Raw genomic sequence first — 24,842 nt, forward strand, 5'->3', positions numbered from 1 at the left:
CTCGTCTTCCTGCCTGATAGATTCCATGTGCCTCCAGAATTTATGCTCTTGGTGGTCTGTTGCTGCCATCCACATCAAATCATGCAGATCCTTTTTAGGATGTGACTTCCGAAAATTGACCTTAAAGTGCCTCACACAGTAATTGTGGTAGGCATAAGGTTCTTGCCATGCAGGCAAGTTCTCTACAGAACTTAAGATACCACCATGCCGATCAGATATTAGACAAATGCCGGAACGCTGTTTGACAACGTGCTCTTTCAAATAGTTTAAAAGCAGCGTCCACGTCTCTTGGCTTTCATTGGCACAAATAGCAAAAGCTAGAGGAAATATTTGTCCATTAGCATCTACCGCAACGGCTATCAACAGCTTGATATCATACTTTCCATAGACATGAGTACCGTCTATGGATATTACTGGCCGGCAATGCGGAAAACCATCAATTGCTGGTTTAAATGCCCAGAACACGTAATTGAATATATATTCTGATTTTTTCGGAATCCGCTCAAGCTTCCATTCAACAACCGTCCCGGGGTTAAAGTGTTGCAGTGCGGCCATGTACTTGGGTAGAGCTGCAAATGACTTATCCCAGTTACCATAAACAATTTCAAACGCACGTTTGCTCCCGAGAAATGCCTTTCTTTTGGTAATGGTATGGCCATATTCCTGATGGACTGATGTAATGCACTCTTTGATTTTATACCTTATGGACACTTCAAGGTGTGGAATAAGGATAAGAGAAATCAAGTCAATATCCAAGTTGTAGTGATTCCCATTGAATGTGTCCATTTCACATCTGTGGGTGGGAATATATTTACCCACTTTCCACAGACCTATGTTCTTCTTGCTCGCACGCAGCATCTAATGACAACCCGTAAATCATCTGCGACAAACAACCTTGTAGACATCCGGACTCGATCTCCCATACCGTCATCTCACGATACTCTTTTACGCTGTACATTTTCGCCGTCCTGCTTAGGCGCACTTTATCGGGAAAAAGCATGCCCTTTGCCAGCACCGTTGGTCTAGAATCATCCCACATTGTTGTCCGAATTTTATCAAAAACCCTTGTGAGAGCATCCACATCCGGCATACTTGGCAAGTTATCAAGGTATGGAACCTTCCTTGAATGAAACGGCACTTGGGACTCGTACACTCTTAGTCTAACGGGGGGTGGAGCATACTCCCTCGTCAAATCAGATCCTTCATTCTCTTCCTCCTCATCACCATCCTCACGAGGGAAGGGTGTGTCGTCTCCGGAATCATCGGCATTGTTGTCATAATCACTGTTCTCTTCCTCACTCTGTGCATCTGCCAGATCCCGATTTAATATATCGTCTTCAGGCAATTAAGTGAGGACAGGTGGTTCAACTTGCTCGTTTTCACTGCACAAACAATAAAATAATAAGCTACTGAAATTAATAAATACTTTCCATATAGTTGTATCACTTCACTTACAAGTCGTAACGTGTTAGACATTCCTTGATGGACATTATCCTGTTGGTGATGACTTCCGGATGGACCACCATGATCCAACACACCAGAACTACGCATATTCCAACTGGGCGTGAGTTCATAACTTGTAAAAGTCATATCTGGCCGGTACCCCCTGTGGAATATATGAGTATTAATACAAATTCAATACAACAAAAATATACATCGTAACACTAAGAAAAATTAAAGTTTACCACTCGTCTTGTAAATTATGTAAAGCATGAGAGAAATTATTTCCTCGCTCCTCATTCTCCCGTGGTGATAAGTTTAAATCAGGGCAAACTCTTTCATCCAGAACCTGTACGGCAAAAACTGCAACCTCATTATTGCGAACGTCTTCGACCTTGACGTACATTTCCAACATTTTTATCATAAGAAATTCCCGGTATTCATTCGGAGTCCTCAAAAAATCCCTCTAAGTTTCATCATCGTCGAAGTTAAACTCAACGTAACAAGCAACCCCTTGCGGAGTGACGGAATATGGATATCTTTCGGTTACTTTAAGGTTCACCGAACGTTTTCTCACACTCATTTTATTACATAACAACGATACAAATCTATCGTACTCCATTGTAAGTGGTAACTTAACATGACACTGTGGAGATAAACTATAGCTCACAGAGTTATTCGCCACCACAACCTCATCCCTCCCCCCTCCCCCCCCCCCCCCCAAATATAATGAAACCCTTACTTTTCGCTCTTCAGACATTATGAAAAAATGCTTGAGAATTTAACAAGAAAAAAAATTTGAAAGAGAGTTAGGAATATTTTTGAATGGATTTTTGTAAAATCCTAACGCCTTTAAATAAAGCAATGCCTAGCTCGGTGGGCTGAATTGTATAGCGCTCTTTAAAAGAGCATTATACCCATTTGAATTATTGTTATGTCAGTTAAACGCATGAGACTTATTAGTGGGCCCACAAAACAGGTATAGCACGGTTATATACCGCGCTATGTATATAGCGCGGTTTATAGTGGCGTTATATTTTAACGGTCAAAACTCCGTTAAAGTATAGCGCTCTTTAAAAGAGCGTTATATATAAAAATATCACTCTTTTTTTAACACACATTTCCGACACACTTGTCCAAAAGAACCACAAATGGGTTCTGAACTCAAAAACAGTGTGAGAAGAAAGAAAGAGAGAAAAAGCAAAAGCTGTGGACTTGACTATTTTACCACAATGGAAACTCGTTATCCTCCACTTCTTGAGTTTGAGTCACCCCAAGAGCAAGATGGGAGTTCTTGGAAGGAGGGAGCCGAGGGTCTATCGGAAACAGCCTCTCTATCCAAGGGTAGGGTTAAGTTATGCGTACACACTTCCCCAAACCCCACTAGTGGAAATATACTGGATTGTTGTTGTTGTTGTTGTTATATATATATATATATGTGTGTGAATACATACAGTAAGGAAGGAAAGACAAATTTTACCAGAAGTAGTAGAAGGCAATATATATATATATATATACACACGAGTGCAAACAAGAGAAGAAGCACTTGGATCCTCTCTTTGCCTTTTGGGGTTATTATCTCTGTGCAGCTGCAGCGTTTGCTGTTGCTGCTGCTGCTGTAAAGTATAGTAAGTTGTTGCCTTTCTCTTCTTTTAGTCGCTGGAACCCAAGTACTTTTCACATGGGTTTGGCATTGAAAGCCTCGGCTCTTGCAACAAGTTCTACATTTCATGTGTTCACAATCTTTCTTGAAAATTGTTGATTCCTCTAAAAGTTTTTTTACAAAATACTAGTAATAACATATTAGATAGAGGCATCGAAGCCAATATTATACTAATTTACGAAGAGAGAAGCTAATTTTGGCTAATGATTTTAATAATTAAAGCTATTAAATGCATTTCTCAATAATGTAAGACAGATAATATGGAGCGGAATATCTTTTTTTTAAGACATTGTGAGGTAGCTGCACAAAAATAAGACTGTTTTCCACAGCCCTAAAAAAAATTGAAAGGTCTTAACTAAAATAATATCTTGAGAAATAGCAACTTTTATTGAGATTGATAGCACTACAACTTTTAATGCTTTAGATTTAACAACTAGGTTAACTAAAACATTACAGTAATCTAATTTCATCTCTTTGTTGGATAATCATCTCTTTGTTGTCAATAATTGTCAATAATCATCTCTTTGTTGGATAAGAAAGGCCTTTAAATTGGCATTGTTGATTCTATAAAATTCTATAGTTATGAAATCTAATTTCATAAGGAAAACAAAAAAAAAAAAAATGTATGCATTGTAATACTACAATTTGCTGTTTCATAATTTTTGGTTTAGAAATGCATTTTCTTACAAATTTTGATACTTTTGTTTTATAGAAAAATGACCATTACAATGTGTATACTTACTATAATTAAAAGTTGGGTTATTTATACTTTTGACAATGAAATTAGAATAAACTAAATTTTAAATGTCAATATCATTATCGCACTATCCTGCTCTATTTTTGTTTTGGTCCAAATGGTCCTACGAAGCATTCCACTGAATCTTGTTAATTGGTTTAAAATTTATCTTTTCGAAATTTCTGTTATCTTCGTATCATATATTATCTGAAGTTTATACACTTCTTAAGAAATTAAGATATTTGATTAGCCTTAATATTTGTCTAAGCTACCTTTTATCTCTCCTTTAAACGCCCTGCCTAATTAACATTCCACTAATTAGAGCAATAAAGGTAAATATAGATATGAGAAAAGCTAGTAATAAATAATATTTCATTTTCTAAACGTCAAATATTTTACAACAAATTCACTTCGCTAACCCAACTAATTAATTGGGACAGGTGGTACACAAATATAAGACTCCGTATCCACACCTCTCCAAATATTAAGGGGCTTTTTTTATTTTTAGCCCGCGCCAGAAACTATTTATATTTGGTAGTCGAAAAAGTATATAAAATTTGAATAATTTTTGTATATAACATATATATACATTTTCAGCTATTATTTTGAGAGCGGCTATACAATATCATTTTCCTAAATATTTAATAAGATCTTAACTAAACTTATACCTTGAGAATTAGCAACTTTTTTGAGATTGAAAACACTACGACGTTCAATGCTTTAATTCAGAGTAGTAGATTTATCAAAACACCAAACTTCAGTCATACAAGTAAATCTGCAACATGCCCTGAACCCCCTATCCCTTCCCGAGGCGTAGTCAAAATTTGAAATTTATAGGTTCAAATTTCTAACACTTTTAAGTTACTGAATTCTAAATTAACAATTTGTACATATGAAATAAATTTCTTAAGACAGAATTCGGCTTAACCCGTACCACTAGTGCTAGCTCCGCCACTGCCTCCTCAACACCCTGAAGAAATATGATATTAGGACTGTAAAATTTTGCCCAAGCCCAAATGACCCGCCCAAGGTTGGGTTGATTATTGACCCGCCCATTTATTGAACTCAATCTATATTGGCCGAACACATCTCAACCCATTTACAGTTCGGTTGGATGAGCGACTATTTGGATTAATTCTTCTTAATTAAAGCTTGATAAGAGTTGAGCGAGTTGGACTATGACCCAAATTTTATTCCATCTTGACCACCCCACCTCAGCCCAAGTAACTTTTGGGTGGATCATTGACCCGTCCATTTATTGGCTCAGGAATAACCTGTGATCAATTTGCATTAGAAAAGGTACTGTCAATAACATCATTTTTCCAGGAAACTGGAAAGAGAATAACGAAAGGAGGAGCAACTGGGGAGGGGGGGGGGGGGGGGAATACTACATATTGACACAACTCCTACTGTAACTTAGATCCTCTTCTTTCTGAAACTGACTGCTACAAAACAGTCAAGATCCAAAAGGATAATTATCAAATCCATATTGTTCTTCCTCTAACATGCCTCCATCTTGATCCTGCATTACATAAGCAAATACCATCCTTTAGGAAAATGCCGCTCCACAAAATTAAAATAATAGCCGACAAATGTATATTTTTGTTAAATATAATATACATATCTTATACATAATCAATGTATATTTTTTTTATATTTGGCTAGCGGCTGGAATTATGTTTTGACAGATTGGCCAAATGTGTTAAAAAGCCCAATCCTTATAATGCACCACCACTTACCATTATTTTGAATTTTTTTTGTATCTTTCAAAATTTTCCCTTTCTTTTTCTTGGTAATGTATGTAATGGAAAAAGTTAAGGACACATGCACGAATTTAACTGAGGGTTTCCTAAATCCAATCTCATTATAGCAAAGGGGACAAAGTGCAGAATCGTAGGTGTGAAACTATAGTGGGGGAATGTGTTAAAAGGAGACGAGATAGACCTAAAATCACGTAGAAGGAAGTTGTCTCGAAAGACCTACAAATCCTTGGAATCAATACAGATTTAGCTAAAGATAAATTACGTTGGAAGAAAATGATCCATATAGGTGATACTTACTAGTTGAGAATAGGTTTTATACTTGGTAGAGAACTTTTAATATCATTATTATTATTATTATTATTATAATTATTAATATTATTATTATTATTATTATTTATCTTATTCTTTAACTTCAACTTTTATTTTATTTTGGTATTGATGTTGATATAAGTTGAGTCTAAAGAAAGAAATGAGGATCCATATCGACGACCCCAACTTGTTTAGGACTGGGACCCAGTTGTTGTTGCAGTTGTTTAATAGTGGCAGATCAAAAAAGAACTTGACGAGCGAAATCCGCTGACAAAAACAAAAAAAAGGAGCCTTTTGAATTCTGATGTCTAGGAGACCCTGATAACCAAGGATCAGTGGTGATTGGGCTGATGCGGTATCTTGGAAACTGGGATTTGATGGTATACAAATAAGAATTATGCCATTCAATCTCATATTGCAGGAAATCCAAGAATTTCGGGGGGGCACTAAGCACGAGCGAAAACAGTTGAAAAGTCTACTGTTTGAAATATAGAGTTATGCAACTAAAAATGAGATGAAATGAACAATGAACTCAGAAGTAGAACACAATATAAAAGGACATTCACTATAGTTTCACACAGGTGTACAGGTCGATATAAGTATGCACCTGATTGACATTAGATGTAACGCCAGATGAACCCCAGGGGAAAAAAGTGTTCAATCCCAAGAAGCTATGGGAGGAGATAGCGCACCGAGCCGTTTAATTCAGCCCCGCTTTTGTGGTATTGGTCGGTACAGTTGGGGAAGCAAAAATATGGTAATCACACCCTCTGCAGATTTCTTTCATGAGTTGGATGCAAAAATCTATCAGATCTATTTTCAATCGTTTCCAATTTCAGATGAACATGTGTTGATATATAGTAATCCAGCTATACATTTAAGTAAGGAACATTTTACTGATTTGCATATCACTACTATTTATAAGTCTCCGAAGATGCAGGTCAAGTAATTAGATTCATCTCTTGATCAAATCAATTATCTTACATTGAACTATTGTTTTTATGACACCTAGATTTACCTTTCAGTTTTAAGAAGGGGTTTTTTCATTTTTGGCCCATCGGCCGAAATTAATTATCCGCTAGCGCAAATATACAAAACATATCAGACTACGTAAATTATATGTATATTTATGTATATTATGTATATTTATACTTAATACACAAAACATATACATTTTTCGGCTATTATTTTTTTAGGGCGGCCCAACAATGTAATTAGACCTTTTAAGAATCCAGTATCTTCATTTATGCTGAGAAAAGTTGAAATATGTGAGTTTCAAAGTTAAGAGAGGCATGTCAATAAAAGGTAATCATACCCGTTTCATTGCACTCATTAGATCATCTAGGGAGTCATAGCCCTGTGGACTAAAACCAACTTGTTGCTTTGTTGGCTCCAAGAGGTAGTCTTCATTTGACCTTGTCCTTGAGTCGGGGGTTAACTTTTCATTCTCAGCATGCTGTATGAGTGCCGACGAACCTCCATTTGATCTACCAATCAGTGACACGTCCATCCTTCTGCCGAAGTTCTCGTTGCTTTGTTTCATACAATGGCTTAAAGAAGCCATGCTACCGCCATTGTTGGGAACCTGGGAGCTTAAGTTGCCGAAAGTATTATTTGAGTTGTTGGAATAACGTTGTTTATTGTCAGCCCATGTTTGAGATGGCGTTTGATTCATACTCTGAACAGCGCCAGCCGTACAATCACGAAATTGGATTTTTCCCCTTGAATCTTCAAAAGAAGGCGAAACTGTGGTGGTGGAAGCAAAATCAAGAGAGCTGTTCTGCAAATGAGGCGGCGCAGCTGAAGAATTATCATCTCTAACACTACTTTGAGGCAAATGGCTGTTAAGGAAGGCTTCTGTCAGTGGAAACGAACTCGACTGAAACTTCGATAACTGAACCGAATTTTGCCAGTTCTCGTTACAGCTACCTTGGTCCAGAAAGTTGGAAGCACCGTTAACACCGGTATTGAAGGAGTCCGAGCTAAATGGAGTCATGTTGATAGAGTTCCCTTGTAGTAGCATAGGATTATTCGGAGCATTGGATAACGAGTTATTTGAGTAACCAAGAACATCAGCGGTAAGCAATCTTGACTCGTCTAAAGGAATATGTGCCGAGGACTTACTCTGTTGCAATTGATCAAGCTCCAACGATGCAGGAATTCCGTGAAATAAACTAGCATTCTGGCTAGCAGGTAGAATATTTGGATTCAATTTTGCGAAAGCATTGACGGAATTACTCAAATTTTGACCATGACTAGGTTGGAGTAGCTGAGTTGCGGCCAGATTGCGAACGCTTAGACCAGCAGCACTATTTAGTCTTCCAAGCATGCCCCCTGAAGTGTAGGACGACAAGGTAGGATGAGCATACCGTCCTGATCCAGCTAATGTTCGAAAATCTCCAAGTCTGTCCAGTGAACCCATTCGCAAATAATCCTTGCCCCCTAATGCGGCAGCCATGTTGGCTTGCTGGGTTGCTACTGTACTTATCCTTTTCAAGTAAAGCCTATACTTCTGTAGCACAGAAAGGAAAAACTGATTAAGAACTCTAAAACTGTATCGTAACAAAGGTAATAGCAAAGAACAAGGAGTAAGACTAGTGCCTGGAGATGGCTTGCCACATTTTCCCTTGTAAGCCCGTCAACATTCATTAGGTCAAGAATCCTCTTTGGGACAGCTTCTGCATCAGAAACAGGACAGAGAAATAGTCAGTTAATATTGGAACATTCATAGCAAACATAGATTAGAGAAAACTTACTAATGCTAAAAAACTCACTTTCGATACCCAACTGATTAACAGCTGCAACAAACTTCCTGTGAAGCTCTATGGACCAAACGACACGAGCTTTCTTCTGATTTGCCGTATCTTCACTGTCAGTTCCATTTTCATCAGTCTCATCTTCTTCATCTTTCCTTTTCCTGTTAAGTTTTCCGTTTGGATCTGCATTACCTGTCGGTGATTGCCCTCGACCACCTTCTCCACTTTCCCGATAAGATTTGTCATGATCGTTAGACTTGCTCCGGCTCTTAGGTTCAACCTTCTTTCTTCGGATTACATGTTGCCATATATTCCTCAGCTCCTCGAGCCGCACAGGTTTCACCAAATAGTCACAAGCACCATGACTAATTCCCTTCATTACAAGTTTTGTATCGCTGTTTGCGGACAACACTGGACCAAAAAAAAAGTTCAAAAATCCAAACATTACCCCTAAAATTCCTGTACTACAATTGAAACAGAATGCAATAAGATATTCGATGCTAGTACTAGTAAAACGTTGAAAATGAGACGAAAGGGATAGATCTATAACTAAGATAAATGAAGGTATTCTACTTACTTATGACGGGAAGATCCATCTCAAGACCAACAAGTTCAAGAAGTTTAAAGCCATCCATATCAGGCATGTGAACATCACTGATTACCAAATCAAATCTATCTCTGTTCTCCCTCAACATTTTCAATGCCATTCTTGCCTGACTTGTGGTAGTTACTGTCCAAAGACAAAAGATCATCTTCAGAATAATAATGCAATTTATTAATAAATCTTAAGGAATCTCAAAATAAATCATGAAAATCCAAGGTTAAAAACTAGACAGAAAATGATTCAAAATCTTCCAACAAAATTTATTTTCAGGGCAAGATTTAACTAAATTTGCCGCTCAGTTGAACTACAAGGCAGTTTCATATGATCTTAAGCAACCAAATTTCACGTGAAAACAGAATTAGAAAGTACAAAATAGAGATTTTAGAGTTGGATTATGTACAAAATACATAACAAAAAGCAAAAAAGTAAATCAAAAGAACTCCATCTTCCCTTATTGTTCTATCATTTTTACTCTTTATTTTATGACCCTTTTTTCCTAACTTTGATTGTTGAAAGTCCATTGTCAAATCAACTAGAAACATGAACCATGCATGGAAAAGAACAGCAAATTGAAGTCATGAAACTGCACATGACAATTTGAAAACCACTTTAACCAGAGCAAAAATCCTTTCTTTATAGAGTATACACTTCAATGCTCCTTTTAAAAGTTAGAAACAAGAAAAAAGAGTTCTGTTTACGAGTGTCTATCCGAAACAGACCTTCAAGTTAGGTTAAGGTATGCGTACATACTAATCTTACCCATTTATGGGATTATAATGGGATTGTTATTGTTGTACAGAAAACCAACTTCACTCCTAGTTAAAAAAATTTCCAACTAGAACAATTAACCAAAAAAACTCAGCAGCAGAAGAAACATATACCATGATACTGGCATTTCCTGAGCAAACCATCCAAAAGCTTCAAACAAATAGGGTCATCATCAACAGCAAGAACCCTCATACCAATTGGAAAATTATCATAATTTTGATAATTTTCCCTTTCAACACCCTTATTATTTCCTCTAATTTCTTCCACAGTCATTTTCTTGAACCACAAAACAACAAGATTGGACAACAAAACAAGATTCCAAGACCAAAAAGATCAAAACTTTAGCACAATCTCCAACCAAAAAAGTTACTTTCTTGAGTTTTTATTAAAACCCAACAAATCCCAATTGGCTAAATAAATCCAAGAAGTTGAAGAAGCAAAAAAAGTTCAAAACTTTACTACTAGAACAATAAAAAAAGTGACTTTCTTGAATTTTTATCAAAACCCCCAGAAAAACCAATTGCCTGAATCAATCCAAGAAGTTGAAGAAGCAAGAAAAGTTCAAAACTTTACTACTAGAACAATTAAAAAAAAGTGATTTTTTTGAATTTTTATCAAAACCCCAGAAATCCCAATTGCCTAAATAAATCCAAGAAAGTGAAGAAGATATCAATTAGACAAGAGAGACGAGATTGAGACTTTTGAAATGGTAGTAGTAGTAGTAAGTAAGTAAAAAAGCTGTACGTGTGGACAATGATGGGGTAATGGCCAGAACAGAGTGATTGGTTTCAACCCAACAATACAACAAATCATAGAAATTTTCTAGTGATCACCTCTCTATCTCTCCTCCACTATACTTTTTCTTCTTCTTTTTGTGTTTGTCCTTTACTTTTCTCCCTATGTACCCACCCCCATACTCTACAACCTCTTTTCTTTCTCACAAAACCATTGGTGGGTAATAAAATACTCCTTTTTGGGGTATGTTATACTATATAGGCTCGTTTGTTAGGATATATTAGAAATAATTAATCTCAAAATTAAATTTAAGATAAGTTTATCTCATATTTAATTGAAATAAAATTATAATATAATTAATTTTAAAATTAGTTATCTCGAAATTATACTATTATTTTTATCTCTACGAGAAAGTGAAATAACAATGACGAAATAACTAATCTAAAGACAATTAATCCTAAAATAACATATTTCCCAACCACCCCTATTCCTATCGATCTAAAAGTAAAGTTGGAAGTGCATATTATTTTTATACTATATACTCCAACTAAATAGTGCTATATATATATATATATATATATATATATATATATACTAACTATTTCTCAAAAAACTTTGTATTTATAGATGAATTTAAATTATATACATTGACAGTATAAAATTTTATTTTTACACTATTAATAACTTTTAACATGTAATAACATGTTATTTAATCTTTGTCTGTTTACTAGTTAATTCTTTTCAAGAAATTTTAGGTACAATTATCTTAAAATAATTTAATTATATAAATATTTTTTATATTAGCAATAGAGGTTTGTTTATTGTCTTCTTATGGGAACCTTTTTTGTAACTTTATTCTCCCCCAGAAGCATGCATTTTTTGGAAGTGAGCTTTATAGACTTTTAAGAAATAATATCATGTGACACTTCTTTATGTACACACTCACACTTCAAGAAATCTTGGCCGTTCATTTCGACATTAGGTGTTCAAGAATTAATCCAAGACTAATAATTATATTATGACTAGGTTTTCTTGAATCTTGATTAGATTTACCTTTTAGATAAAGATTGTCAACCTATCAAAGATTACAAATCATTTTAGGTTGTAATGACTTCTTAATTATTCTGGATTGTCATTTCTCTGCTGATGGACCCCTTTAATTTACTTAAGAAAAATTTCCTCTTCTTTAGGCCATAATTGAACATCAGACCCCAAAAAAAAAAAATATTGTATAATCGTTCTCAAAATAATAACTGAAAATATATATTTTTGTGTGTGTATATATATACTATGTATGTTATATATAAAAATATATAAATTTTATACACTTTTGCGGCTACCAGATGTAAATAGTTTCCTCCACGGACTAAAAGTGTTCTTTGCCCAAAAAAATTATTTTTTAAAATGTTAAGATTTTCATTCAGAAAATGGGTATTAATATTGTTTTCTTCTATTGCTTAGATTATGGTAAGGTGAATATTTTGCAAAAGGGTTAAACTTATAGGGTTGAAAATAACAATTTTAAGGACATAATGGACAAGAAGAATGGAAAATTAATGAAGAATCTTGGTTAATTATTCAGGGCATAAATGCTAATGATATTCTTAGGTATTTTTTCATTTATAGAAATCATTTAAAGCCTACCATTCCTTTCTTTAGGGTTTCAATATGACAGGGTTTGAGTGATTTAAGGCTCCATTTTCAACTTTCTTGAAAATAACCCATTTTATGAAATTACTAGTTAGCCCGTCTATATCAAAATAATTAATAATAATATTAAAATATCCAAGTACAAATGTAATTGAGTAATATCAAATTAACGGCTTGCATCAGTCTTTAATTACATGTTCTCTCCCTAATTTGACCAAAATCTTATAAAGAGTTTATATAAATAAGAAAATAATCACAGAGTTTGACAGGGATATAAATCTATTATTGGGTCAATCAATATGTTGCCATGTTTTAGGAGAATTGTGTGTACAAATTTAGAAATTTTAGAGTCATTAGTGAATTGCTTATTGACGAGCGCAAAACACACACGCAAATTATGCTCGCTAGTCAAAGATAGTATAATATAATTATCGTATCCACATGGATTGGATTTAAACAGTATTATCGTAGTTTGTAGCTAGATTGTTATCAGGAGGAACAACAATGGAGATTTATATGACTAAGAATCTAAAATCTACAGCTATTGACTAATGACAATCGCAACAAAAGTAAGTAAGGAAGTTATCAATGGGAAAAAATATGGGTTGATAGGATAGGTGCAAAATAATTAGTCGGGATCTAACTATAGATAATTCACTTCTAATTTCAAGTGAGTCTCTCGAATTCACTTAATTATCAGTACAATTGTTTAGTAGAAACTCCTCTCCTGATTAAGAGCTCGTTTGGACATAAGAATTTTTTTTTTTTTCCAAAAAAATTTTACTTTTTTCGAAATCAGTGTTTGTTCATAAAATTTCCAATTTTCATTTGAAAATGAATTTTGAAAATTTTCGATGAATTTTGGAAATTTTCGAAAATTTGAAAAACTCCAAAAAGTTATTTTTCAAAATTTTCACTCAAATCACTCACAAAATTTCAAAAACAACCCAAAATTATATTCATGTCCAAACACAACTCTAAATTTCAAATACCATTTTCACTTGAAAATTTTTTTTCCCTATTTTGAAATTTTATAATTCTTATGTCGAAACGCCCATTAAGTCTCAACCTCACAATATAAACCAATTTAAGCTCGGTGATGGTATGCAAGAATTCGTAATGGATTGGTCTTTAGGAGAATCTTTTTCGATTATCCTCCTAATTATGAACTCAACCAACAATATAGTGTAAATATATCACAAGTTATACCCTTTTCACTTACAAGAATAAGTAAACATAGATGCAATAATTAAATCCTCCAAAAACGATTCAAATACATAAAAATAGAGTTATAATCCACAACAACCATCAATACACCAAATCCATCAAAACTCAAAAGGTTCTACTCTATAGACATGGAAAAGCTCTTCACAAATGAAATAAAAGTAGAGGAAAACATAAATACAATCCAAACCTGGATTTGAGTGAGGAAGGAAGGATGAAATCCTTGTGCTCTTGCTTCTCCCTCTTCTCCTTAGCTTCTCTAGGTCTAAGGTATGTCAAAAGTGCTTCTAAAATGGTGTTTTGGGGTCTTTAATCAGCCCCCCAAAAAAAAAAGGATGAAACTACCCTTTTTCTTAGCGAAATATGACTCTTCCCGTATAGGACATGCGCGGTCGCGCACCTGCGCATTTTGCACACCGTTCTACCCCAAGTGCACATCCAGCGCGCGATCGCTCACTTGGTCGCGCACATAGGTTGTATCGGTTGGGAATTTGGGAAAGTGTAAAACATTAAAATTGTAGCTCTTTTAAATAGCTTTCCAACTATATATTGTGGAGCGTAAACGGATTTCTGAGCTAAAAGTTATGTGCATTTTACTGGACAATGCGCAATATGCCTGCTCAATTCTTCATTGCGTTCTTAAAGTGCACTATCATCTGTTGATCCCCGAACACGATCCCAACTTGATCCTTGGACTTTTACTCAGACTTCAAAACTCCAAAATAGCATGAATTCATTCCACATCATCTATATAGATCGGAATCACTCCTACAAGGCATAAAATACACAATTAGTACAAAATATTAGCGATTAAAGCTCCAACTCAATTAAAGTGCAATAAGCGACTAAAACTCAAGATTTATAGCCTACCATCAATACCCCACAGGTAAACCATTACTTTTTTTCGAGCAATTAAACCACACTTTATATAGACACGATATTTTTAAACAACTCTCCTAACTCATTACATCAAGAATATTTAAAATAGACTAAGCACAATAGTATAACATTTTCACCTTAAGAATTGACTCACAAGTACCATGCATTATTCATAACTTACTCACTTACTCTAACATAGAGGCCCACGACATTACCTTTCCTTCATGAATCAAGTGCCATCACACAACAATCGACAGTAATTCCACGCACAATAGACATTATCAAGAACAACTAGGAACTCAAGATAGAAAGAATTCACTCACTCTCGGAAAATATTCATATGCCACAAAAGATGAACCATAGTCTTGCCCATAGTGTATTACTCAACTAATCGAGCACATTCAGTCAAGGATCAAGTAGGACTTTAATTGGTTGTAATGTAGGCTGCGGGACGGGTAAGATACATTTAGATATAAGAGTAACTACACCTCTCTAAGTATTTTTAATACATATACTTAACCTTTAAACCTCACACTTATGTCAAACTATAACTCTACCTTCACATCCGTATATGTCGACTCTCAACTTCTTTAAGCACAAATACATCAAGAGTTACCACTATCAATGAATATAAACTAATTTTTTTTTCTTCATTTTCTTTTTCGATTCAAGTGGCTCATACTTTTTTACAACAATACACATTTTTCCTTATTTCAATAGTTCCACTCAAAAGCCAAACCAACCACCCCACACTTTAACTTTTATAAAGTTCATACAAATTTCAAGTGCTCACGAGAGGTAAATGATTCAAATAGATGGCCAATTCAAATAAAAGGGTAAGGCTTGTAATGTGGTTACCAAAGAAACAGGATTACTTGCTCAACGGAGTTAACTACGATACATAACAATTTGGTGGGTAAAATATATAGTTGGCTCAACAATAAAACGCCTACATCACTTCCAAGACCGAACAAATCTACTACTTCGCTTTGCAAACACACGGGGCAAGTTCTAGACATAAATTGTAATGCACAAAATACACAAAATACACAAAATACACAAACCTCTCTCACACACACACACGACACATAACTCACTCAGGATCGGACTCATCAAGACACTCTACTCAACGTAGTTAAGCAAAGTTAAGATCATACAATTTAAGGTGCTTATACAAGAGTCAAAAACTGAGCATAAGCGTCACAACTAAAGTACTTACTATTCTCAAGGCATAATAAAGTCAAAAGATATTGCTTTCATTTAAAATCACAGCACAAGATCTCCTACTCCTAAAAAAATAAAACTAACTATACCCAGTTCAAACAAAACCCTTGAAAAAGAATCGCGGCACAAAGAAAAACCAACGAAAAATTATTATACTACCTAAATAAAATATATATTTTTCGACTTTAAAAATTTCAATCAAAAGAAACGAAAACACACAAGAAACAAAAACAAATAATTATTTACATATTAACATCCCCACCCCACACTTTAAATTATGGCATGTCCCCATGACACACAAATAAAAAGCAAGAGGTAAAGAAAACTCCCCTGGACTTTTTCAGTTTTCGAGAACTTGTGAACTCCACCCCTAATTCTGAATTAATTTTTCGTTTTCACTTTTTATGATTCTTTATGGAGCTTATCAGGCCAAAGTCTTTTAGGGATTTTTTAAATACCCGCTCTTTTCTTTCTTTCTTGGCCTCATTTTGAGCGGTGGATTATTCTTGTAGGATTATCCTCAACTTGTTTCTGCATTCATTCACAAGATCAATCCATGCATATTCCTGTAAATTCCCAAAAATAAAATCCACATGATCAAGGTTAGAATAAGAAAATGAAGAAGAAGGGTCATCTGAGTACTCCTCTGGTAAGTCCAAGCCCATTTGTTCCTCATTCTCTTCTACTAAAAGTTGCAATTGTGGATAGGTGGATGGGAGATTTGAACTCTTTTTGTATTGCTTCATAGTCAACCAAAACCTCATTTTCAATTATTTCAGTTGAAACAAAGTCCTATTGCAAAGTGAAAAACTCTCTCTATAGATGTTCATCATCTCGGGTAAGCTCATTTTCACACGGTATCTCTTTCATATATTCACTATCATAATGCAACTAGCTAAGTCTATTCACTAATTGATTCACTTGCATTGTTAGGTTGTTTGTGGCTTCATCATCGTGTGTAAATATCTCTTCCACCTTATTTATGAACTTATACATAAGCTCTTTTAAACTAACATCCTCCGCTTTAGGTGGTTGTCTCACTTCGCTTTCATTCGAGTCATAATAAGGGTGTTCATCTCAACCAGAGTCAGAATTGTGCCCATATGAATCCTCATACTTGTACGGACTAGAGACAAAGTGAGAGTGTTCAAAAGATGAACCATAGGAATAATACCTACCTGCTTGACAATCAACCCATAGATGATTTCTACCGCATTTAAAACACGTAGCACACCATTGATAATATTCAGCTGCTAACTCTTTAACTGTTTTCTTAGACTGGTTGTACTCCATCTTCACATCATTTAGAGTTCAATAACAAGAATATGCTCTTAGATTTCTTCAACAAAAGAAATCTTGAAGAGAAGTTAATATAACAAAACTAAAAATAAAAATAAAAAAAATTAAAAACTAATTCAAGAATTAGCACTACAAACTACTTCAAACACCATTGATTGCCAAACCCCGGCAACGACGCCAAAAATTGACGAGCGTAAAACACACACTTAAATTGTGCTTGCTAGTCGAAGATAGTATAGTATAATTATCGTATGCACATGGATTGAATTTAAACAGTATTATCGTAGTTTGTAGCTAGATTGCTATCCAGAAGGATCAACAATGGAGATTTATATGACTAAGAATCTAAAATCTACAGCTATTGACTAATGATAATCGCAACAAAAGTAAGCAAAAAAGTTATCAATGGGAGAAAATATGGGTTGATAGGATAGGTGAAAAATAATTGTTCGGGATCTAACTCTAGATAATTCACTTCTATTGTTCAAGTGAGTCTCTCGAATTCACTTAATTATCAGTACAATTATTTAGTAAAAATTCCTCTTTCGATTAAGTCTCAACCTCACAATATGAACCAATTTAAGCTCAGTGAAAGAATTCGTAATGGATTGGTCTTTAGGAGAACATCTTCGGATTATTCTCCTAACTAGGTTTAATCAAGGATCCAACTAGCCTCTTTCGATTACTTCGAAGAATCTATGAACTCAGCCAACAATATAGTGCAAATATATCACAAGTTATGCCTCTTTCGATTACAAAAATAAGTCAACGTAGATGCAATAATTAAATCCTCCAAAAATGATTAAATACATAAAAATAGATTTATAATCCACAAACAACCATCAATACACCAAATCCATCAAAACCCAAAAGGTTCTACTCCATAGACATGGAGAAGTTTTTCACAAATGAAATAAAAGTAGATGAAAACATAAATACAATCCAAACCTAGATTTGAGTGAGGAAGGAATGATGAAATCCGTGTGCTCTTGCTTCTCCCTCTTCTCCTTAGCTTCCCCAGGTCTAAGGTGTGTCAAAAGTGCTTCTAAAATGGTATTTTGGGGTATTCAATCCGCCCCCAAAACAAAAACGGATGAAATTATCCTCTTCTTAGAGAAATAGGACTCTTCCCGGATAGGACATACGTGTTCGCGCACCTGGGGACTTGATTGCGCACTTGGTCGCGCATTTTGCACACCGTTCTATCCCAAGTGCACGCCCAGTATGCGATCGCATACCTGGGTTGTATCAATTGGGAATTTGGGAAAGTGTAAAACATAAAAATTGTAGATCTTTTAAATACCTTTCCAACGATATATTGTGGAGCCTAAACGGATTTCTGAGCTAAAAGTTATGTGCATTTTACTGGACAATGCGCAGTATGCTTGCTCGATTCTTCGTTGTGTTCTTAAAGTGCACTATCATCCATTGATCCCCGAATACGATCCCAACTTAATCTTTGGGCTTTTACTCAGACTTAAAAGCTCAAAAATAGCATGAATTCATTCCACAACATCTACATAGATCGAAATCACTCCTACAAGGCATAAAACACACAATTAGTGCAAAACACTAGCGATTAAAGCTCTAACTCAATTAAAGTGCAGTAAATTAGAGTGCAATAAGTGACTAAAACACAAGATTATAGCCTACCATCACTTAGGGGTCGTTTGGTTTGAATACGGCTTATGCCGGGATAAGTTGTGTTGTGATTAGTTATGCTGGTATTATTTTTTATCAACTTTTTGGTATGTTGTATTAAAAATGACAATTGCATAATTTATAAGAAGAATGTATAAGTTATTTCGGCACTAATTACCCACCATCTACAAGGTATAAGTTATCTCGGTACTAATTTTAATCTCGGAATAACTTATATCAGGTTTGCTAACCAAACAAAGTATTAAGGTGGTATTAAATTTTTATACTAGCACTATACATTCTTATACCTCATACCAAACGACCCCTTATTTAGTACAACTTTTTCCCTTTTATTCCCAAGGTTGAAAGTTGAAACATAACTGTAGTTGGAGGAGCAAAGCTAATTTGAAATTTTGCTTGTTAAGGCAACATTCACTTATTACTTTTCTATTTTAACTGGAAAATTTTAGTGTAATAAATAGAGAATATATATTTTCCATTTTTTAGGACTTTAACACATTTCCTTAAATCTACATTAGTTAATGCAATTTTACTTTACAGTTTGCTCATCCTGATCAAATTATTTGAATTTCTAATTATTCCTTCCATTTTTTGAAGGCAACAGTAACTGTTCTTCTTCTTTCTTTTCTTTTTTTCAATTCTTTCCTGTTTTTGAATCCTAGATAATTCTTCTCATTGTTAAACACATTAATCAAACGCCTATTAAGCTTTAATTAAAACATATAAATTGGCCATATTTGACTCCTTTTTTTTTCTTCCAAAGAAGGAACAATTCTAACCTATAGAGAGTTGGTTACTTGGAAATGCAACACTTTGGCAAACAATATTAAATAATAGAGAAAGAGGAAAAAATTAAATAAATGAAAAGGCACCAGTCGCCATATTAATTTTATTGTCGGGTAAAGTATTACCCTATAACATGTGCAATTAATACATTTTGACAATACAGAGTTTGAGATGTTAGCTTTTAAGATCCCAAAACAAAGTCAAAATCCTCCTCTCTTTTTTTTGATATTGTTTCAGTTTCATATTTTTTATTATCTGTTTTTTATTTTTTGTTTTTTTCCCCTTTGTTCATCCATTAATAAGTGGTTAGGAATAGCTTCCCCAAAAGGAAAGACTTCGTGGGTAGTATGTGCCTTTTAGGTGATAAAAGATAAGTTTGAAATTTTATTTTGATTTTGGACAGTGATTTTTCTCCCACCTTATATTGGAGGTTATCATTTCCATTTAGTGCATTTTTTTGGTATGACAAAAAATGTAAGGAGTTGTTTGTTAGTTGTTACTTATAATGTGCTAAAAGAATTTTATTTTTAATCGCAGAGAGATGTGGTGTGATGATTAGAATCTCAATATATTAATCGTAAAAGGGCCAACAATACTCCTAACGTATTGAAAATGGTTCAAAAATATCATCTGTTAACCTTTTGGTCCGCAAATGCCCCTAACGTTTATTTTTTGGCTCAAACTTACTTCTATATCTAACAGAAGGGCCAACAATACCCCTAATGTACTGAAAATGGCTCAAAAATACCCCATTAACCTTTTGATCCACAAATACCCCTAACATTTATTTTTTGGCTCAAACTTATCCCTATATCTAACAGAACTAACCTAGTCATTTTTTTGACTTTAACTTCGCCATGTGATATTTTCTTAACCCGCTTAGTATATTATTTGTATTAAATAAACTCACCTGTATCTTTTAAAATACCCAACAACCCTGACCTGCTCCCATATATTTGGTCGGTCGGCTAGAAATAATTACATTCGCTATATAAATATATAAAAAATATACACTGATTATATATAAAAATATGTATATTATGTATTAATATTTTAATATATATTTTATATGATATTATTTTTAGGAAAAATTATACGGTGTAGTTTTTCCTTCAAATTTTGCAGATCTTAACAAGTTTAACAAATATAAATTTAAATTTGCAAACATAAAAATGATAATGTTCTATTTATATGATTCTAAAAGAGGAGCAAAGAAACAAATGGAAAGAAAATTATTTAAAACTTTTAATTATATACATATCCAACTACTTAGTACATTAATGGACTTCACATGATCTTTTCAATGGAAACTAATAGTGTTTTAATATATAACGATAGAGCTAAAATATTAGCAAAAACTGTCGTTCCTTTGTCAAATTTGTTTAATAAATTCGAGTTATAGATCATAATTAATAGGAAAAATTACACTGTATAATTTCTCCTAAAAATATATATTAAAATATTAATGTATAATATACATATTTCTATATATAATCAATGTATATTTTTTATATATTGAACTAGCGAATGTAATTATTTTTAGCCGACCGTCCAAATATATAGGAGAGGGTCAGGATCGTTGGGTATTTTAAAAGATACATGTGGGTTTATTTAATACAAATAATATACATGGCGGGTTAAGAAAATGCCACATGGCGAAGTTAAAGTCAAAAAATTAACCAGGTTAGTTCTGTTAGATATATGGGTAAGTTTGAGCCCAAAAACAAACGTTAAGGGCATTTGCGGATCACAAAGTTAACGAAGGGTATTTTTGAACCATTTTCAATATATTGGGGGCATTGTTGGCCCTTTTCCCTATATTGATTAGAGTTTTAGGTTCAAACTCTAATAATGAAGAATATTTTGGTAACGCCTGCTCAGAACGAATTTCAATTAATAGGTGCGAAAATAAAAAATAATTTTTAGTGACCGTCGAGGGAGTTAGTAGAATATGTTGGATCTTTCAACCTTAACATGATACTTCTAATTTGAGCTGTATGGATGAAGAATATTTTGATAATAAGCAATTTACTCCCTTCATAGTGGGCTTATTCGGCGTGAAGCTAAATTATTACCTACGGTTGTAATCGAACCTAATATTTTGAACACACAACATAGATATGTGCAACAATAAAAATAAACTCAGTGTAATTTTATAAGCGGGATCTGTTAAGGGTAATATGTATGCAAACCTTACCCCTGCCTTGTGAAGGTAGAGAGGTTGTTTTCAATACACCCTCAGCTCAAGGAATAGTGAAAATGAAACAACAAATAATAACAACAAGGTAATAGAATAACGGAAGCGAACGACATAACGTGTAATAAAAAGATCTAAGAATAAGAAAATACAAGAATAGTACTAATACTACTGGTAGGACTAGGAGAAACTCTCCACTACCTATCAACCTTCAACCCTAATTCTCGACATCCATACCTTCACATCGAGGATTAAGTCGTCGGTAAGCTACAGCAATGTCATGTCATGCCTAATCGCCTGTCTCATGTACTTCTTTGGCCTACCTATACCCTTTCTTAGATCTGGCATGGTGCCTCTCTCCAGTACTTCTTAGGCCCACCTCTACCCTTTCTTAGATTCGTCATGGTCAATTTCTCATACCTCTTAACCGGGGCATCTATATCTTTCCTCTTCATATGTCCGAATCATCTTAGCCTCGATTCCTGCAATTTATCCTCCACATGGGCTACTCCCACCTTGTCCTTAATAATTTCATTCCTAATCTTATCTTTCCTGACATGTTAACACATCCATCTCAATATCCTCATTTCTACTACTTTCATCTTCACGACATAAACTGGCCAACACTCAGCCCTATACAACATAGTCGGTCTAACCACCACTCTATAGAACTTGCCCTTAAGTCTTGGTGGCACATTCTTATCACACAAAATATCAAATGCGAGCCTCCATTTTATATACCCCGCTTCAATACGATGTATAACATCCTCGTCAATCTCCTTATTGCCTTGGATTACTGACCCAAAATATTTGAAACTATCTCTCTTGGGGATGACTTGTATATCAAGCTTCACGTCCACTTCTGCTTCGTGCATCCCATCACTGAACTTGCACTCCAAATATTATATTTTTATCCTACTCAACTTGAAACCTTTAGACTTCAGGATTTGTCTCCAAACCTACATCCTAGTGTTAACCCCGCAACGCGTCTCGTCAATCGGCACTATATCATCTGCAAATAATATATGCCATGACACCTCCCCTTGGATTTATCGCATTAACACATTCATCGCTAGGGCAAATAAAAATGGGCCAAGAGCTGAGCCCTAATACAACCTCGACGCCACCGAAAAATATTCCAAGTCTTCTCCCACAATCATCACCCAAATCTTAGCTCCATCGTACATAACACAGATATGTGCAAAACACCAAAATTGTACAAACACTATATTATGAACACATATTTCAAAAGTAAATAAGTTTTTGTATTAAAAATTCTAGAAGTCGAACAAATCAAATTTAAAATCTAAATCCGACGTGGAAGAGTTCTCTTTTTTCGAATCATTCGGTAGCTTTTTTTTATACATAAGTTTTCGGGAGTCCGGAATCAAAATGTGGTTCTTTTAGACTCAAACGATCGAAATGTGTGGGGAAAAAAAAAGATGATAACCAAAATATGTATAACGCCCTTTTAAAGGGCGTTATACGTGAATTTGAAAAGACGGGAGGTATAGCGCTTTTTATTACCGCGCTATAGTATAGCGCCTTAATAAACAGCGTTATACCCATATAAAAAACTGGCCCCTTTCTTTCCCCACCAAACCAGAACCTCCCCCCTCCCCCCCTCCTCATTGTCAACGAAAAAAGCTCGAGTGGAGCCCACCCGTCCCATAAAAAAGTAAAGATTCTCGGTCCCACATCCTAGCTAAGGCGTTATCTCGTAGTGGGTTGCTCGTTTCGGCTCTAAATCACCAAATTTTTAACTTTTCAAAAACTTTAAATCGAGGTATTCCGACTTAGTTTTTGTTAGAACTCGTATAAAAAATGCATATTAGTTGTTTTTAATGTGTTCTATGTTGTTTTGTGATTGTTTTGTGATTTAACTTATTTGTTGTGCTAAAAAAATAGTAAAATAGAGAAATTATTATTAGTCATTAAAAAAAATGTTAATTAGTTACTTTTTACTGTAGTATATGTATTTTCGTGAATGTTTTATGATTAAATTTATTTGTTATTTTTATCCGGTTTAGATTATTTATTTGCTTAAAAACTAGTAAAATAGATAAATTGTTACTTTAGTTCCCTCTAGTGGTATCTTGTGGCCTAATATAGTGCTTGTATTTGTAATGTAGTGTTCTTTTAGCGTAGTAAAATGTAGTGCCCTTTGACATAGTGTCCTTGTAATTATTGAAATTAATCATTTAAGTATCTCTTATATCCAAAAATACGTCAAAAAAGCTGATAGTTCAAACACAAACTCCGTCCAATTCTAGTCAACGATCGTAAGAAAATAACATGAGAAAATAACAATATTTTTCGGACTAAGTATGAGAAAACAACAATATTTCCAGGATACCTTGGTGCTACTGGCCTCAATTATCGAGCCCGGAACCCATATGTGATAATTTAATAATTAAATCTTGTATCATTATAAAAATTAATTATTTAATTTACAAACAAACATATAAAATAATAAAAGTAACATGTAAAATAATAAAACTAACATATAAATTAATAAAACTAACATATACAATATTAAACTAACATATAAATAATAGACTAACATTTAAAATAACAGACCTGTTCAGTGATAAATCGAGAAAATTATCTCATCATGAACACAAGAATTGAGGATACCTTGGTGCTACTGGGCCTCAAATATCGAGCCCGGAACCCATATGTGAATATTTAATAATTAAATCTTGTATAATTATGAAAATTAAATATTTAATTTTATTATAGTCAAAAATAAGTGAGCCATAAACAAACATATAAAATAGTAAAACTAACATGTAAAATAATAAAACTAACATATAAATTAATAAAACTAACATATAAATAATAAACTAACATTTAAAATAACAGACATGTTGAGTGATAAATCGAAAATATTTTCTCATCATGAACACAAGAAGTCAAGATACCTTGGTGCTACTGGGCCTCAAATATCGAGCCCGGAACCCATATGTGAATATTTAATAATTAAATCTTGTATAATTATGAAAATTAATTATTTAATTTTATTATAGTAAAAAATAAGTGAGTCATAAACAAACATATAAAATAATAAAAGTAACATATAAAATAATAAAACTAACATATAAATAATAAACTAACATTTAAAATAACAGACCTGTTGAGTGATAA

At 34.0% G+C, this 24,842-nt stretch overlaps 1 protein-coding gene across 3 annotated transcripts; it reads right to left on the reverse strand.

Moving 5' to 3' along the window:
• Nucleotides 1-4,974: 4,974 nt before the first annotated feature.
• Nucleotides 4,975-10,985, reverse strand: LOC104095510 (two-component response regulator ARR12-like). Of its 3 annotated transcripts, XR_011411880.1 has the most exons (7): nt 10,153-10,985; nt 9,245-9,397; nt 8,686-9,078; nt 8,513-8,589; nt 7,227-8,423; nt 6,519-6,691; nt 4,975-5,361 (listed from the first exon to the last, which is right to left on the reverse strand). XR_011411880.1 is itself a non-coding variant. In XM_009601654.4 (6 exons), the coding sequence occupies exons 1-6, from the start codon at nt 10,310-10,312 to the stop codon at nt 5,296-5,298; spliced, it is 2,046 nt and encodes a 681-aa protein (XP_009599949.1). In that variant the 5' UTR covers nt 10,313-10,984; the 3' UTR covers nt 4,975-5,295. The 3 variants fall into 3 exon arrangements, 2 of the variants coding, with proteins under 2 accessions (XP_009599949.1, XP_018626059.1); XM_009601654.4 differs by lacking the exon at nt 6,519-6,691 and having other exon boundaries at nt 10,153-10,984; XM_018770543.3 differs by lacking the exon at nt 4,975-5,361 and having other exon boundaries at nt 6,544-6,681; nt 10,153-10,984.
• Between the last annotated feature and the right edge of the window lie 13,857 nt (nt 10,986-24,842).

Source organism: Nicotiana tomentosiformis, chromosome 11, assembly GCF_000390325.3.
Source record: "Nicotiana tomentosiformis chromosome 11, ASM39032v3, whole genome shotgun sequence".
NCBI lineage: Eukaryota > Viridiplantae > Streptophyta > Magnoliopsida > Solanales > Solanaceae > Nicotiana > Nicotiana tomentosiformis.

Bases quoted from the DNA above. Each gene is read 5' to 3' on its own strand.
- LOC104095510 (XM_009601654.4), bottom strand. From the start codon at position 10,312: ATGACTGTGGAAGAAATTAGAGGAAATAATAAGGGTGTTGAAAGGGAA. The intron at 8,590-8,685 runs GTGAGTTTTTTA...TTTCTGATGCAG, and splicing joins TAATCAGTTGGGTATCGAAA to AAGCTGTCCCAAAGAGGATT. The intron at 8,424-8,512 runs GCACTAGTCTTA...TCTGTGCTACAG, and splicing joins ATGTGGCAAGCCATCTCCAG to AAGTATAGGCTTTACTTGAA.